We start from the raw sequence: 18,417 nt of genomic DNA on the forward strand, positions 1-18,417 counted from the left end.
TAAAAGCATAACACTATTTTGATTTTAATTTATAATTTAGAGTGCAGTAAGAGCAATAGCACTTAAGACTTATATATTGCTTCACCATGATTTACAGCCCTTTCTATGCGGTTTACAGAGTCAGCCTATTGCTCCTAACACTCTGGGTTCTCATTTTACCAATCTCGGAAGGATGAAAGGCTGAGTCAACCTTGAGCTGGTGAAAATCAAACTGCCAAACTGCTGGCAGCCGGCAGTCAGCAGAAGTAACTTGCAGTATTGCATTCTAACCACTGCGTCACCACGGCTCCTTAGAAGGGACATTCCAAATCCTCCTAGGAATTAATTGCCCAATTCTTAGTGGTTGATTTCCTTTATCTACAGTGATACTACTATGGTTTCACACAAAATGTCAATAAAGTGAACCCAGACAGATGAATCATGCTCCCTGATCATATCTCCTTCTGGGAACAGTGAAAAGGGTTTTACCTACATCATAGGTTGACAGCACTATTCTTCGAAAAGAACAGTGATTCTCCTTCAAACAATACTTTTTGTTCTACTTTTGGCCCCTTGAACCAGGGAATATTAATAAGTATGACAATTGATTTGGGCAATATACCTCCCTATATTTCAGAGTATAAACGTAATTGGATTTCCAAATGTTCAATTTGGAAATAATAAACTTTAAATATTGTGCATGCTTTATGTGGACTGAAACAAATCATGTCGTGCTGTTAATTTTAAAATAGCTGCTCTTTTCTTGGAAAACAACTGTGAGAAAATACACCATGTATTTGTATCAGAGACTTACACTTTCTTCTGTAATCTATTGTTCAAAAATAGAAACGTTTCAAATATTTTTGTAACAAGAAAACAAATTTATTGATTTTAAAAGACAAGACACAATTTTGTTTTGAAAAACACAAGAAAGCTAGCCTGAGTTCAAGTCTGAAATATTCAGAAAAATCCTACTATCTTTAGTATGTTCCAGTCATTTGTTTAAACAACACACTAAAAGTTAATATATATTTTTATAATTATAAAAGTTCCCCAGTTATTGTACAGTACACAATACAAATTGCCCACAAACTATTATTTAGCTCTTGCCAATTTTGAGAGGACATGATATACTAAAAGATTTAGCATTTTCACAAAAATCACATCAGGAAATACGTATTTACAGAATCAATACATTATACAAAACCCATCACGTTATTCTGTAAAGATGTTTTCTTTAAATAATTAAAAAGTATATTCAACTGTAATCCAAAAACTTGAAAAGAACATTACATTATCTCACACATACAATCTACAAAAAAAGTTGCTTACCTCATTTACATTATATATCCAGTCAATTTAAAAATAAAAAGATCCAATAAGTTCTACTAGTGTTTCCTGCATTTCTGTGCTTGTGGGACTGAAAAGGATAATCTTCCACTTAACAAAATAAATGATGGCAATTAATCCACCCAGGAAAAAAAAAGAAGGAAAGTAAATATAAAATAAACACAAAAAAAGAACTATTAAAGTAAGAGAGCCCTGAGTGATAGTAAGGTTATTGATTGGTAAGAACTAAAATTAACCAATTAAATAGGCACAAACTTCCCAGGTTTTTAGAAAGGCACACAAAAGTTTTTTTTTTTTTAGTTTTATACCCTCACTAGTTAATTTTCAAAAAAAAAATCAGATTTCTAATGGAGAATCTATACTTTTTAAGGTTTAAGGGATAAGCCTGCTTTCATTAATTTGTTTTTCATATTCAACGTTGAAAATATTCCATATTGTTGTTTGAATTTCAGATGTGTACTCCAATCTAGATATAAATATAAAATTCTCAAGCTACCTGGAGTTTTGTACACAGGCAACTTTCACTTCCAGTAAATATATTCCTTCCTAAAAAGTCAAAATTAAACATGCACTTCAGTTTCCTGATTTAAAGATCTAGAACAATTTCTCTGTGCTGCTTTATTATTATTAATAATAATACTCTATTAAAGACTATGCAGGGGTGTTTTTGTGGTAAAAAAAGAGGAGTTGCTATTTAAATAGTATAGATGCTTTTTTTGGGGGGGTAACCTGATCATAAACGGGATTCACTAATTATGCAAAGATGCAGTCCAATTTGGGTCTGTGGATTAATCAGGCAAACTAACATTTGCCATGGAGTTTATTCCTGCAAGTCATGCTGGTCTGTCAATTGAACGGCAAATCACACAATCAAGTTACCTTATCCAGACCCTATCACGGTTAGAACAGATTCATTTCTTCGACTTCAAAATGCTACAGTGAGCACCCTAAAAGTACTCTGTTGTGTAATTTGTAATAATCTTCTCCAGATATATATATTTTTAATACACAAAGCTGCTCAGAAGCAGCTCTTAAACAAGTTGAAAGAGGCTACGGGGGTATGCAAGGTTTCTAACCAACCATGTATATTAGTGTGTTTTATGATAAATTATTAATTTAAATGAGCCATCCTTACCAATTATTACTCAGGGCTTCTAATCTCAACATAATTTAGTAAACAAAAGAAAAAGAAAGCTAAAAAGGCAAATAAAATTGTAGACAAAAATTCTTTAAAAACAAGGTATGTTATTTCTGCCAAAAGACCCTAGGTAGTCACTTTGAAAGTGGCTTCTAACTATTTAGTAAAATTGGTAACGTAAACTTAGTTCTACTGGCACACAGAATCACTAGCAGCAATGATCAATGCATGCAAACTGAGAAGCATTTACAGAAAATCATTAGGAATAAATTCATAAACCCTTTGAGTATTGCATTTATGTTTCATTGTACATTAATTTCAAGAGCTTGAAACAAAAGAAAGGTTTGCTTTTTTATTTTTTTGTCTTTGCATTGAACTAATGTCCAGTGTCTTTAAAATAAACATAGCGGGAGCATGGATCATTTACTGTTAACTGCTTGGGATCAATGCACTTGAATGCTGTACCATAGCATCTGCATTCTAAACTTACACAACTTGAGACCCACCAAATCAAATGCACAGTTGTGATCTAGGAGTTGCTACTTGTCAATTTACACAACTGCAATAATCCTGGGCAGGCAGCAAAACCAGAAGTTTTGTTCAGCCTAATTTGGGGTAGCATACATAACTTGTAGGCAGTTTCTGTCTTGGTTGGCTCCAAATCTGATCTAGAAAATGGTTTGATGTAGGCCTAATTCTTATATGTTTTAAAAATCCACTATATCACTTGTGGCTTATCTCAACCCGAACACTGCCTTAAATCTAGAATTCCATAAAAACATCCTTGTCTATGTTCAATAATAAACTTGGAAGTGGTAGATTATGCTAAAATAAAAGTATGATTCAACAGTTGCATGTGTAGTGGTAAGCCTGTCTGCGTACACACAAATAGCATGAGAACCTTACTAGAGGTTCTCATGCCATTTGAAAGGCAAGACACAACTTGCCTTTCAGTTGCAGAGAGTTTTGCAATAGAGTATCTAATTCACTTCCAAGTCCAGACAATTTTGTGACTATGGATACATACACGTCCTTTAGACTGCAGTCCTTGGCAACATCCAGTGGATGGTGGTAGATAACAATGGTTTAACTCCAAAGTTCAAGTCTTTGACATACAGGTTATATTTACATCTTTTGACACTAACTAATGATTTCTCAACTACCTGGAAATAATTTTTAAACAAACATTTAATTGTGAAATGTTTTCAAAGCCAACATCTTGGATCAAAAAACCTATAATGGTAGAAATACTTGCTTTTATAGGCAGTACATATTAGGGGAAGGAATCCTTTGGGCTTCCAGATGTTGTTGCACAACAGCTCCCACACATTTGGTCATCCAGGCCAATGGTGAGGGATGTCAGATATTGTGGCTCAGCTACCTGTGAACAAGCATATGTTCCCTACTCCTGGTAAAATGGCAGTGAATAAATTAAACTCAGATGCCTACCTCAAAGTATTTAATGCTGAGTGTTTGCAAGGAAATCAAAACACAGGAATCCTTAATAGATAATGCCTAGGATGGTTCACATTTACATTCAGATTATACAGGGAAATAATATGTTGTTTTATGGAAGGGGAGGTAGTCAGTGGTCTCTGGGTGAAGCACAAATCCTTGGGTTTCTTTGAAAATCAGACCTATATACTGAATCTGTTCTGGGGAGCGGGCATTGTGCGCTCAAACGATCTCAAGACTCTTAGAGATTCACATCAATTATATTTACTTACAATGCTCAAAGGGTTAATTCAAGGCATTACCATCAAAAGAATGTTCTAATACTAGAACTAAGCATTGAATTTATGCTTCTGTTCCAGTTTTTTTTAGTCACTAACAAATAACCTAGCAACAATACTAGAATTCCTTTTCCTTTAAACCATATACACAGAGACTGACCTGTAATGCAAGAATGAGGGCCCAGTTTTCAAAAACTGGTACTGCTTTCACAAATCAGCATTAAGTGTTCTCAAAGTGTTACATAGTGTTATTTGGCCTGTCAAATCTATGAAATGATTTAATATTTTGCTGAGAAATCATTTGAAAAAAGTGTTTCTAATGTTTGTGAATACCTCGTTTTTAAATTAAAGAAATTATATGTAGACCTATACATCCTCAGTACTGTTTCAATTGCTATCATCCATTGTGAACCAAATGTGGTCACATTGCACAGCAGTACTGTAGATTTTTTAATGGATAAATGATTTCTAAAGTAGTGTTATAATTACATGTCATAATACAAAAATAAGTACAAAGAAAAAAAATGCAGGACAGGACAAAAAGATTAAGGTGACAGCACCAAAGATTTTGCATTCCTGAAGAGATTATGAAAACTGGGCCCCGTTTCTGAATACAAATTTTCAATAGAATTATCAGTATTGATCACTGCATTACTTGTTCAAGAGCCAAAAAGTCTTAATTAATTTTAAAAAATAGTATTTAAAACAACTTTTTAAGACAAATTGTTCTCAAATATTATTAGTTCATTTTCTTGCAATGTTCCCCAAAGTGCTTCAATTAAGCTATTCCTCATTTTTTTTTGATGAGTACATATTCCTTGATTATTAAGATCATACTGGATTCATGGCATAATGTGAAACCATTTACGGAACCTTCAGTGAAAACTGTCTGGCATGGCATATCAAGTACAAAGAAGCTGCAACGAGAAGAAAAATTTGGGGAAGCCCTGGTATTTGTACAGAACACTAGGGCATTTGCATGGGATTATCTGAATCCCAGCCCTCATACATTTCATTTTGAAAAATGTATATAACACATAGGCACAAGTAGTACAGTGTCAGAATGCTATCTAAAGTGAGCTGGTTTATATTGAAGAGCTTCTGAAGATAATTCAAGTCAGTTGGCCATTTTGATTTATAATTCTTACTAGACAAAAAATATTTTAAAAATATTCAGGGACAAAGATGCACATGAACAATGATTATTCTGATTCATGATTAACAGAAGCTCTTCTAATGTTTTTTGTTATCTGTGTTGCTGACTTATTGGAGCATTTCGGAATATATTCTGGACACTGATAGGTTGTGAAGTTTCATTGTCTGTATGGTCCACAGCAGACCAGAATTCCAGGATATGATGTTAGATAACAATAAATATCAATCTTTTTGGCACATTGAATACAGTGATCAACTAGAAGGGGAGTGGTCTGGAAAATCTATCATAAAAATTTATAGCCCTGTCTCTCTCAGAAAAGTAAATTTGCATCATTTTCATTTTTCTGCATGAACAAATTCCAGTATTCAGGACAAAAGAAGATAGTGATACAGAAACACAGGTTTGTCATCCAGGAAGGATAGTATCAGTAAATAAATCATATTTAACATAGAACTTTAATAGACTCTCAAAAAAGATGCTGAAAAGTGTTTCTTTGTTTCTACATTTAATTTTACTGTATTTAAGTGTAAACATTTCATAATGCACAATGAGAGGGAGGAACTATCACAGCTTAGTTTTTAAAAAATTGGTGTGGGGTGTAGATGTGATGAATTTTGATGGGGAAAAATAAGAACATATTCCAATAGCAGAAAGAACAAAATTATAATGAAATGTATCAGCATGTTTAACCAAATGGCAGGAATTACTAGGCACAATACCTAGTTCGGCCCAATTTTGCAATTCTAAGCAATTCTTAAAGCTTAGTTTTGAAGTAGAAATAGTCAAATAAAAAAAAAAGTAAATATTTAGGTATTCTTGATATACGTAAAATCAAGGATGCAACCTGTATACTAAAAATATATCAAAAATTCCACCTGCTGTTCAAGCATTTGGTGATAATCTTGAAAATTGTCTTTCAAACAAACAATAAACAAGACACTAATATTTTATATAGGTCTTGCTATAAAACCTGTAAATCTTCTTTGTGCTTTCCTTCATTTTTGGTTTGTTTTGGTCAAACTAAGGAAAATCACATGTCTTTTAAACCAATAAAATGTGTAATGCATTCTAACTAGAACAGCTTCATGAGAATAAAAGGGAAACAACATATACTATGAATGAACCATTAAATAAAATAGCAGACTGACCCCCCCATCACCATATGCACTATTGAAACTATACGCTGCTTTTTTAAAAATGTTGCTTACGTTACTTTTTGAAATTAAAAGTAGATAAGGGTTTAGAAATATATATATATGCATATATATTTATATATAAGTATATAAATTCTTGTCTGGGAATTAGCTAATCTATTCTGTTGACCTTTGACACTGTTAAAGCTAGTTTGTTTTCCACCGTTTCCCCCCAATCCCACCCCACCCCAGAACATCTGATTAGTAATAAAGTGAAGTTCAGCTATAAATAAGAAAGAAAAAGGCTGTCACTCTAAGAGGGATAGTATATCTAATTTTCTTTTTAAAAAAAATCTTGATATCTGAAGTATGTAACCTGCCCTTACTGTTTAGGGAATCTGAAGGAAAGAGGGGAAGAAAGAAGAAAGAAAGAAGACAGGCACACTTTGTTGAATCAATGTAAGAGTTATTAACAAGAAAATCTTAGCTTCAGTTCTGTTTAAGGCACCATGTAATAGCCGAGGTACAATGATCCCTGATGTACATTCTTAAATGGCAATGGTCCATCTAGCCACCTATTCAAATTCTACGCAATTGGGAAATAAGTACAAGTGACATGTGCCAGTTTCACTGCCTTTAAAACATTTTATATAAAATGAAATCCACTTAAGAACCAGGAATTATTCTGAGCAAAATTACAATGCAGGTTGCTACATTCCTTGCATCCTATAAACTATCTTTAACAAGAGCAGCAGGTTGAACTATCATGAGGAAAAGGACATAGAATTAAAAAGTCATCTGAAAGGAATGGTTTCCTGCATGTCCAGTTCAGCATAAGTAGCACATACACTTTAAAGAAGGAATCAAGATGCTTTTTTTAAAAAAAACTTCAGTAGCCAACGTCCCCACTGAAGAGCAGAAAGCATCTGGGTAGTGGTCCCATATGTATAGGAGGTGCAGAACCCAGCAAATGCTTCTGTAACATGACCTCCACTCATTCAAAGATGGTCACGTTCTCACTGGAAATCAAAGATACGAATCTTGTAAAACTCTAATTAAAATGAATGGAGGTTTGCACAGAGTCAGTTTTTGGGCAGAATGTACCTGAAATCAGTAGTCTTATGAGAGAGGAGCTAGTATCCCAAAATTTGAAACTGATTTAAGGAAGCTTGAATTGTCCATAATGGTATCATCTGTACCTTTATTAAGTACACATTACCATGTGCTATCAGAGCTCTCATTTATCCTGCAAACAGTGAGAATCACTCTTCCTCTGAGAAAGAAGACAATCTATGTTCTCTAGAATTATAATAAATCTTCCAATATATCTGTTGAGCACTCTGAAATGTATCAAAATAGTTATTTTCCAGTTTTCTCCAACGAAAGCTGCCTTTTAATAATAATTCTAACGCAGCTGCTATCAAACGAGCGTACCTCCAGTGTAAATCAAAGAGGAAAATTCTTGATATTTCAGAGTGCAATTAATTAAAAACCCTATTTATACGAAATCACCATGACTAACAATTAACATTAAAATATTTTGTAAAAACTATGAAAAAAATTAAATTACTTTTAATTATAAAGAGGACAAAAACATTAACATTAATCTTCGCAAAAATGCTTCTTGACTTTTGAAACTAAGAAATTTTTTTATATTAAGCGGCCAGTGTAAAATGATTGTATTTACCTTCCCCACCCCACCCCAAATCTGACCAAATACATAGACCCATTCCATTTCACAACTCCAGCAAAAGTACAGATAAAATTTGACAATAGTCGACTTTCAGAAATCTTTTTTTTTTTTTGCATCCCTTCCATCCCCTATGATATGCCCAACATCAAGAGGGCTAATACAATCTGAAAAAAGAACTTTAAATATTTGTTAGACCGCAGTATATGTATTTCCAGTCGCACTACACTGTCTGATCGTTTGAGTAGCTGTGACAATGTGCTCATTGTGAAGAGGGTTCAAAAGGTTCTGCTGTACTCCAGTCTCAAGTACCGGTTGCAGGCAGCCCACCTGAAAGGCCTGGCTAATTTCAGTCTTCTCTCGCTTGGCTTGAGGTTCTCCAGAGTCATCCAGCTCTTCATCTATTTCACTTTCAACTTCACTGCCTTCATCTGCACAAATAAAATCACCATGAATCCTGCAATCTGAAAGAGCCATGTAACAATCAGATAGAAAGGCTTAACAACTCTAGCAAAGTGTCAAGTTACTGGAATTCTGTGTCCAAATCCAATCCTAGGTAAATTATGTATGTGCACTCCAACTTTCTCCTTATTAATTAGTCAGCCTTTGTATTTGTAGATGAATGCTTATTTCCCGGCAACATCTTAAGCTCCGATCTTTATATTTACTATGGAGGCTGCAAGTAAAGGAATCATCCCCTTTCTGTGACTAGAAATCGCGTGTTGTGTATATGGAAATGAATCCTTATGAGCCCAATTTTTTACCATGTTTTGTAACTACTTCTGTGGAGACTGTTCTCTTACTTCCATAATGGATCACTAGGACTTGAACCAGTGCACAAGTTCAATATTGTACATGTGGTCCTCATTTAACGGCCATTCAGTCTCAACATACAATGGCACTGAACAAGTGGTAATTACATTTGGACCTTAATACTTATAGCCGCCCCAGCATCCTCACAGTCACAAGATTGTGATTTTCAACTTTCTGTGCTGGCTCCTCACAAGGAAAGTTAATGGGAAAGTTTGCAGGGAGTCAGAAGTCATGGTCATGTGAAGTCCTTGCTCACAAAAAGCAACCAGGACCACCATCACTAAGTAATATGAACACATGTCTCAAAGGTGCTTGCCTTTTGAAAAAGCACTTTTGGGACAACCATGACCTGGATGACTGAAAATCTCCATAGAGAGTACGATCACATGGCTTTTTTTCCACTTTAAACTACACTGCTAACAATGGAGTTTCCAGTCCCAATTAGTGTTGCTAAGTGACAACTACCACTATCATACCAAATTCAGTTGAAATTTGTTCATGCTGTCAATAAATTAAATTGATATTATGTTTCATTGAGTGAAAGAACCTTTGTATAAGATGCTCTTCCTCAGAATCCCATTGACTGGATTCACGCATCATGCAAATCATAATGTGACTAGACTATGGGTTAGTATGTTATATGAGACCCTCATCAATTGCAGTTTACTTAATAAAACATAGATCAACTATAGTGATCACTGTAGTTCACTGTAATCTTTTTAAAAAGTCTCCCAACCTTCAAAGTAAGCTTTCAGATTAAGTAGAAATGCAAATGCAAAAGAATGAATAAGTTAAGAGAACAAGGAGTAGCATAGAAATCAAGTAAACAAATACATTTATAATTTCCTAGTCAATTTGAAGATATGTAGGATGTGTATACTAACCTTTGTCCATGGTCCCAGGAGACGCAGCATTTAAATCACCGAACTGTGGAAGAAAATCAAAATAGCAACTTTTAATACAATACATTATGCTAGCATTTTCCATAGTTAAATCCTCTGTGAAATCAAATCAGAACCATGTTTCCCAAGAAATATGACTACTTTTTATTCACAAATAGAATAATCTTTCAGATTATGCCATTCCGTGGAGGGGGGGGGGAAAGGGAGGTGTTTATGACAATTTGCTGCATCTAACTTGCCAAGGTAACCTCACCACAGCCAACTTGCTGCTGTGGCACAAGAGTTACACTAATATCAAAGAAATGGTAGAATAGAATCATTTAAAAAAGGATGCAAAAATAGGGACAAAATGAAATATGAATGACACAAAATAAAATATTTTTATTTCTTTATTTTAAATAATTAAATAAATTGCCCTGCGACTAGTTGGCCATGGCGAATTGCCCCGTGATGAGTTGGTCGCAGCAAGTTCTTTCCAGGATGGTTCAGGGATTTCTGGAAGTGAATCCTTCAAATTAAAAATAGTTTAGAACTTTTTCTTCACCACACACCCCCTCTTTAAATACCTTTTATGGAACTGGACCACCAAGACTTAACTCAAGGTACTCAAGATAACTCAACGCATTTAATGCTAACATTTTTTCCAAGCCTTTGCAGACCCCATGTGACAACATCATGGCTCCTGAGGGATTCATGGACCATAGTTTGGGAACCACTGGCTTAGAGTAGGTTGTAAACCACTGTTTTACATAAGCAATCTAGATTTGAAAGAGGCTTGATTCTTCTGAAATGCATATCCAGCTTCTGGTTTAAAAAGGAGACTAACAGGAATGGAACCAGAGCATTCTTAAGTTGGAAATCAATGACGTGGGCTCAGCTTTGGTCAACTCTAAATCATTTCTCCTAATTATTTGAGTTTCTTCCAAGGTGGCGCAGTGGTTAAATGCAGCACTGCAGGCTACTGCTAGATCAGCAGTTCAGCGGTTCAAATCTCACCGGCTCAGGGTTGACTCAGCCTTCCATCCTTCCGAGGTGGGTAAAATGAGGACCCAGATTGTTGGGGGCAATATGCTGACTCTCTGTAAACCGCTTAGAGAGGGCTGAAAGCCCTATGAAGCGGTATATAAGTCTACTGCTATTGCTATTGCTACTGCTCAGTCTCATGAAACTATTCTGTGCACTATGACAACAACAAAGCAATATGTATGTATGTATGTATGTATGTATGTATGTATATATGTGCGTGTGTGTGTGTGTGTGTGTATGTATAGGTGAAACTTGAAAAATTAGAATATCGTGCAAAAGTTCATTTATTTCAGTAATGCAACTTAAAAGGTAAAACTAATATATGAGATAGACTCATTACATGCAAAGTGAGATAGTTCAAGCCGTGATTTGTCATAATTGTGATGATTATGGCTTACAGCTCATGAAAACCCCAAATCCACAATCTCAGAAAATTAGAATATTGTGAATGAGCTAATTAAGCCACAACACCTGCAAAGGATTCCTGAGCCTTTAAATGGTCTCTCAGTCTGGTTCAGTAGGAATCACAATCATGGGAAAGACTGCTGACCTGACAGTTGTGCAGAAAACCATCATTGACACTCTCTATAAGGAGGGAAAGCCTCAAAAGGTAATTGCAAAAGAAGTTGGATGTTCCCAAAGTGCTGTATCAAAGCACATTAATAGAAAGTTATGTGGAGGGGAAAAGTGTGGACGAAAAAGGTGCACAAGGTACAGGGATGACCAAAGCCTGGAGAGGATTGTCAGGAAAAGGCCATTCAAAAGTGTTGGGGACTTTCGCAAGGAGTGGACTGAGGCTGGAGTCAGTGCATTAAGAGCCATCACACATAGACGGATCCTGGACATGGGCTTTAAATGTCGTATTCCTCTTGTCAAGCTGCTCCTGAACAACAAACAACATCAGAAGCTTCTTACCTAGGCTAAAGAAAAACAGACCTGGTCTGTTGCTCAGTGGTCCAAAGTCCTTTTTTCTGATAAGAGCAACTTTTGCATCTCATTTGGAAACTAAGGACCCAGAGTATGGAGGAAGAATGGAGCACACACTGCAAGATGCTTGAAGTCCAGTGTGAAGTTTCCACAGTCTGTGTTGATTTGGGGAGCCATGTCATCTGCTTGTGTTGATCCTCTGTGTTTCATTAAATCCAGGGTCAATGCAGCCGTCTACCAGGAATTTTGGAGCACTTCATGCTTCCTTCTGCAAACAAGCTTTATTTGACTTCATACTGCACACTGCCCAAAGCTCGAAAACCTGGTTCAATGACCGTGGGATTACTGTACTTGATTGGCCAGCAAACTCGCCTGACCTGAACCCCATAGAGAATCTACGGGGCATTGCCAAGAGAAAGATGAGAGAAATGAGACTGAACAATGCAGAAGAGCTGAAGGCCGCTATTGAAGAATCCTGGTCTTCCATAACACGTCAGCAGTGCCACAGGCTGATAGCTTCCATGCCACGCCGCATTGAAGCAGTAATTGCTGCAAAAGGGGCCCAAACCAAGTACTGAGTACATATGCACGCTTATACTTTTCAGAGGTCCGATGTTTTTATATACAATACTTGTTTTATTGATTGCATGTAATATTCTAATTTTCTGAGATTGTGGATTTGGGGTTTTCATGAGTTGTAAGAACTATCTTGCTTTGCATGTAATGAGTCTATCTCATATATTAATTTTACCTTTTAAGTTGCATTACTGAAATAAATGAACTTTTGCACGATATTCTAATTGTATATATATATATGTGTGTGAATGTGTGTATATATATGTGAGTGTGTATACATATACATATACATATACATATACATATACATATACATATACATATACCTATACCTATACCTATACCTATACCTATACCTATACCTATACCTATACCTATACCTATACCTATACCTATACCTATACCTATACCTATACCTATACCTATACCTATACCTATACCTATACCTATACATATACATATACATATACATATACATATACATATACATATATATATATATATATATATATATATATATATATATATATGTAGGTCTTTGGTTATTCGGGTTTTCTCCCGCGTAAAATTGGAGGTGTCTGGCGATGTTTCGACGAAGTCTCATTCGTCATCTTCAGGCTTCGTGCTTCCAGGAGCAATGTGAGATCTTGGCTGTTTCTTCCTTTTAACTGCCAGTGGGGGTTTGAGCTGATTGGGTGGGAGCTTGGCTGTGTTCTGATTGGGTGGAGGTGTGTTCTGATTGGTTGGGGGTTTGTGTTTCATGTAAGGATAGGAGGGGTTTAAAGTGGCTAATGGTGCAGTTGCAGTCTGGCTTTTGGTCCTTGGTTGTGCCTCATCACCAGTGTGGGTTTTTGTCTGCTTTCTTTGTGGATGTTTGGTGGTGACATCCTGTGTGGCTCTTGTGAGTGTGGGCCTGGTGTCATTCATCATGTTAGGGACTCGTTTATCAATAAGGGCAGGCTTCCAAATGGCTGGCAGGCGGGAGATATTGTCCCACCTGTTCATGCTGTGTCGCCAAGACACCTTCAATTTTATGTGGGAGAAAACCCGAATAACCAAAGACCTACATACTAACACCCGCGAAAAGCTCAGAACACACACACACACACATATGGATTTTCACGGGTGCAGGTATGCAGGCCTTGGAGTATTCAAGTCTTTTCCCGTGTAAGATTGAGAGTATCTTAAACGAGGTCCCACTCGCCATCTTCGCATCAGCCTGAAGATGGCAAGTGGGACCTCGTTGAAACATCACCAAGATACTCTCAATCTTACATGGGAAAAGACCCGAATATGCCAAGACCTGCAGTAGATTTTGTTTTCGTAGATTTTTACGGGTGTAGGTATGCTGGTCTTCTTGTATTCAGGTCTTTTCCCGTGTAAGATTGATATTGTCATGATAACGTTTCAGCGAGGTCTCACTCGCCATCTTCAGGCTAGTGTTTTCGGCTTCGTGTTTGTGTGAGTAAAGTGTGGTCAGAGTTGCCGCATTTCTATACATCTTGGTGGGGGTGTGGGGAGTGTTGGCTTTGTTTCAGTAAGAGGATTGATTGGTTGTGTGGTTGTATCATGATTGGTAGATTGGTGCTGGTTGGTGCTGGCTGTGTGTCCATTGTTGTTTCGTGTTGTAACAGCCTGGATGGTGGGTGGGGCTCGTTTGTGGACTAGGGCTGGTTTCCAGATGTCTGGTTGGCAGGAGGTATCATCATGTTTATTCATGTTGTGGGGGTGTTAATCTATTTCGATAGCTTCCATAATTATTCTCTTGTTGATGTATTCAGGTTTGGAGATTAATTTGGTTCCCACAAAATTAATTTCATGTCCTGTAGCTTTAAGGTGCTGGAAAAGGGAGGAAGTGCTTTCTTTTTTTCTTACTGCGTTCTTGTGTTCTGCAATGCATGCATTTATTCTCCTATTAGTCTGTCCTATGTATGTTGCAGGCCAGATTTTGCATGGTAATTCATAGACTCCTTGGTTTTCTAGCTGGATTTTGTCTTTGGGGTTTCTTAAAATGTTGGCTATTTTTTAGTCAGTGTTGAAGGCTGTCTCGATATTGTTTTCGTGGAGAATTTTGCTGATTTTATCTGTGGTGCCTTTGATGTAAGGGAGGAGGGTGATGCCCTCCTCATATTTATTTTCGTAGATTTTCAGGTCTTGGCGTATTTGGGTCTTTTCCCTTGTAAGATTGAGAGTATCTTGGCGACGTTTCGACGAGGTCCCACTCGCCATCTTCAGGCTGGTGCCTTTGGCTTAGTGCTTTGCAAGCAATGCATGATCGGAGCTGTCTTCTTTCTATAAATATTGGTGGGGATGTGTGGAGTGCTGGCTTTGTTGCTGTAAGTGGATTGGTTGCTGTGTTGTTGCATCTTGATTAGTTGATGGAGTTGATGTATGCAGATTAGTTGGCTGTTTCGTAACATCCTGTGTGGCTGAGGAACTAGCTGTGTGCCCATTAGTCTTTTGTGTTGTAACGACCTGGGTATTTGGCTGTGTGATGACATCCTGAGCTCTAGTGTACTGATATCTTGAATTCTGTGCTGCAACATCCTGGGAAGTTGGCTGCATTGTAATATCCTGAGACTTTGTATTGTAACCTCCTGAGTTCTGTGATGTAATGTCCTGGACAGATGGCTGTGATGTAACATCCAGGGCTTTGGTTTGGCTCCAGGTTTGCAGTCTGGCCATGTGTTCATGGCATGTGTCAGTTTGCTTTGTGTGGGGGTCAGAGGGGTGGGGGCAGCAGTTGGTGATGCCGTGGTTTGGCTTCTGGATGGTGATTGCATTTCGTCTATGGGATGGATTTGGGTTTGAGTCTGGTGGTGGCGTCCTGACGGCAGCTCTGATCACGCTTTGCTCGCACAAGCATGAAGCTGAAGGCACCAGCCTGAAGATGGTGAGTGGGACCTTGTCGAAACGTCGCCATGATACATTCAATCTTACAAGGGAAAAGACCAGAATATGCCAAGACCTGCATATATATATATATGTTGCATTTGTGCTGATAAATGTAACAAAGGCAACATAAAAAAATGGCTTTCTGCCTGGATAGCTCCTAGGGTGAATTTATTTTCATAATGCATACTCTTCATTTTGACTCAGAAAGCAAGATTAATGAAGTATATGAAGAAAGGATATTTATACATTCTTAACGTCTGTAGAAGATTAAACATAGTCAAATGTGTTGATGCTTCATATATGATATATTATTACTTTGTGCTCCCAAAAGGAACCATCACCTTTTCCCAAATTCTCTTGAAACAAGTTTATGTTGTAACAAAAATAAAAAACCTAAACATCATCTTCAATTAAAAAATGACAATTGGGTGACAGATTTTTTTTTACTAGGGATGAAATATTATTATTTGTTGTTTATTTATGTGGATATAAGACAATATGTTTAATTATTATTTTTTACTCTCTTTTGAGTATCAAACTGCTGGTAAAAAAACCAAGGAGAAAAGTTTGAATATTTGGCAATTCAGGAAGGTTACAAACTTAAAAAGAAGGACCATAGATTTCAGAAATGAGCATAAGATTGTAGAAATCTACACAGAATCTGAAAGGTAACTGCAAAATACTTGATTTAGTGTGAATAAATATAATCAGAATGTACAAACAAAAGAAAATGAATTTCTGCATGAGCTTTGTATAGATTCAGCTTAACTGAAACTTGATGACATCCATTATATCTAAATCTCAGATGAAAGGAATTTAATTATAACTGATCCACATTTACCTCCTAGAAAACACATTTACTTAATTAAGTATAACTTAATGAGATAATTACTACTTTTTGATGTTAAATTATCTGGTAAAGGATTCCAACTGTAGACTGACCTCTCCCATGACTGCAATAGGTGTCTCTCCTGTGGCTTGAGCAACTCGATGTTCAACTAAGTAAAACATATATTCATCATATAACAGACGGATCAGATGAAAAGAACCAAAGCTAGCAGCACTGCGTAGAGTTAAATCTCGAATCACCATTGAGCTATATTAAGATGAAAATACAAATGAAACACATTATCATCCAATAAATATGCCAGAAATTTCTGACACATCTAACATAATTCTAATGATTACATTATTTAAGCCAGGAGAGGACAATGGTTTTTTAAAAAGTAAAGTTAATTTTCTTGTCAGGAAAGAAAGGGGTGTTATACTACACGCTGAAGACTGGCCAAGCTAAAGCAAGTTGTAGGCAGGGTCATCCTTTTCTTTTCCATCTCCCTTTTTTCTCTGTCTCAAGATTTAGATAACTCTTGCCAGAAGTATAAACTAATTTCCCTAAATGGCTTTTAAACGTGACTAAGATCTATGTGAATCTAGGGCAGTAGTCTCCAACCTTGGCAACGTTAAGACCTGAGGACTTCAACTGGGAGTTGAAGTCCACAAGTCTTAATGTTGCCAAGGTTGGAGACCACTGATCTAGGGGAAGAAACTATGGCAACTTTGCTACCTGTGGACTTCAACTCCCAGAATTCTTGAGCCAAGGTGGTTGCCATAGTTGCCCACCCTTGTCCTAAGGAGAAGAGCCCCATGTGACCTCTTGATTATCCATCTCTTATTTAGGCATTACATTTAGAAGCACTTTAAAAATTATTATATAAATGGCTCATCATATACAGCTGGACTTAAGTAGCATTCTTATTATTGGTGGTGGACTGCATCTGTTTCTCTCCTTTCCCTTTAGAACGCAAATTCGGCTTATATGCAACAACAAATAAAATGAAAACATAACAAATTATATTTGTAAACTCAAAATATGCTTAAAATGTTTTCTGTCGGTGGCAGTAGCCCCTGAGGTTAGGATATTAGAAACTGGCTGAAGCAGGCTTCTAGGGTGGTCTTCACCTACTTTCTTTCTTCTTACTTTGGAGGCAATAGAAATGGGTTACTTTAAGCAAAGAACAGGATGAAAATATATTCTCACTAAGGTTTAATTAGAAAAGAAAGGAGTGGAAGGAAGAATGCATAAATCCAAGCTCCACTGCTGCTTATTGACACGACTTTCCCTCCCAACCCAATACTGCTTTTACTAGGGATATGATAAATTAACAAAGATATACAGCCTCATCTATTATCACTCATGGCTGAGAGCTATGATCCAGTTGGTATACATTCAAAAGCACATTGTATTTCTCTGTTACTTTAAAGCAGCTGTGTCTTTTCTTGAGACTGCATACCTGCTGCGTGATTCTGACAAAAGAAATGTTTAAAGACATGGCAAACAGGTGCTACATGCCCATTTCTATGCATTTCAGAGCACCTTTTGGCCTTTGAACTCAAAGCACTGCCCTACCCTACTGGACTGAGACAAAATATAACCTCTTTACTCAGGGCACTCACCTGTAGAAAGACCACTTTAACAGAAATTGGCGTGCTGCTTTAGGAAAACTAGGTCTTCCTTCATATGGTTTCAGTGCTTGCATCATTACATTGTCAAGCCAGGCAGCCCACTGCTCCAGAGTGCTCTGCTGCTGAAGAGTCATCTTGAAATCTGTTTCTAACCGTTGTACCATGTTGTCATCACACTGGCACACCCAGGAAGCCTGCTCCTGTACCAATTCAAAAAAAAGTTTAACAGAGGATCTTCAAGTGTCTGATTAAAATGTAAGTTAAAGGCACCTAGAAGGGAAAACAATGAGTAAAAAAAAGAGGGAAGAATAAGTACTCAGTGAACAAATCAAGGGATAGAGGACATCTGCATTTTCATCCAGATAATAAAATAACCCTCTGCATGTTATTGCTCTCCCATTGTGCATTGTCTGTGTGCATGCTTGTGTTCATCTGTGTACTAGGAAACTCTGGATAGGTTTTATCTCCTCCGCTTGAGGTGATGTGATTTGAAAAGACAAAGATGGCTTAGAACAGAGATGGGCAACTATGGCAACTTTTGAGCTATGGATTTGAAGTCCACAGGTATTAAAGTTGCCATAGTTCCCCATCCCTGGTTTAGAACAAAACAGCATTCCAAGCTCAATTACCTATCCC

At 36.8% G+C, this 18,417-nt stretch overlaps 1 protein-coding gene across 2 annotated transcripts in view; it reads right to left on the reverse strand.

Annotated features, from left to right (window-relative positions):
* Positions 1–837: 837 nt before the first annotated feature.
* RFX3 (regulatory factor X3) overlaps positions 838–18,417 on the reverse strand; it is a 190,296-nt gene continuing 172,716 nt past the window's right edge. Inside the window, exons 14-17 of one of the 2 annotated variants that reach the window (XM_014057937.2) lie at positions 17,773–17,981; positions 16,261–16,414; positions 9,877–9,919; positions 838–8,610 (exon numbers count right to left, since the gene is read on the reverse strand). In XM_014057937.2, the coding sequence (XP_013913412.1) occupies positions 8,372–8,610; positions 9,877–9,919; positions 16,261–16,414; positions 17,773–17,981 (645 nt within the window). In that variant the 3' untranslated portion in view covers positions 838–8,371. Of the gene's footprint in view, positions 8,611–9,876; positions 9,920–16,260; positions 16,415–17,772; positions 17,982–18,417 lie in introns of those variants that run through there. The other variant, XM_087716026.1, reaches the window with a different exon arrangement.

This window comes from Thamnophis sirtalis, unplaced genomic scaffold, assembly GCF_051295495.1.
Source record: "Thamnophis sirtalis isolate CommonGarterSnake01/CBP01778 unplaced genomic scaffold, rThaSir2_p1.2 scaffold_5, whole genome shotgun sequence".
In the NCBI taxonomy this organism is placed as follows: domain Eukaryota; kingdom Metazoa; phylum Chordata; class Lepidosauria; order Squamata; family Natricidae; genus Thamnophis; species Thamnophis sirtalis.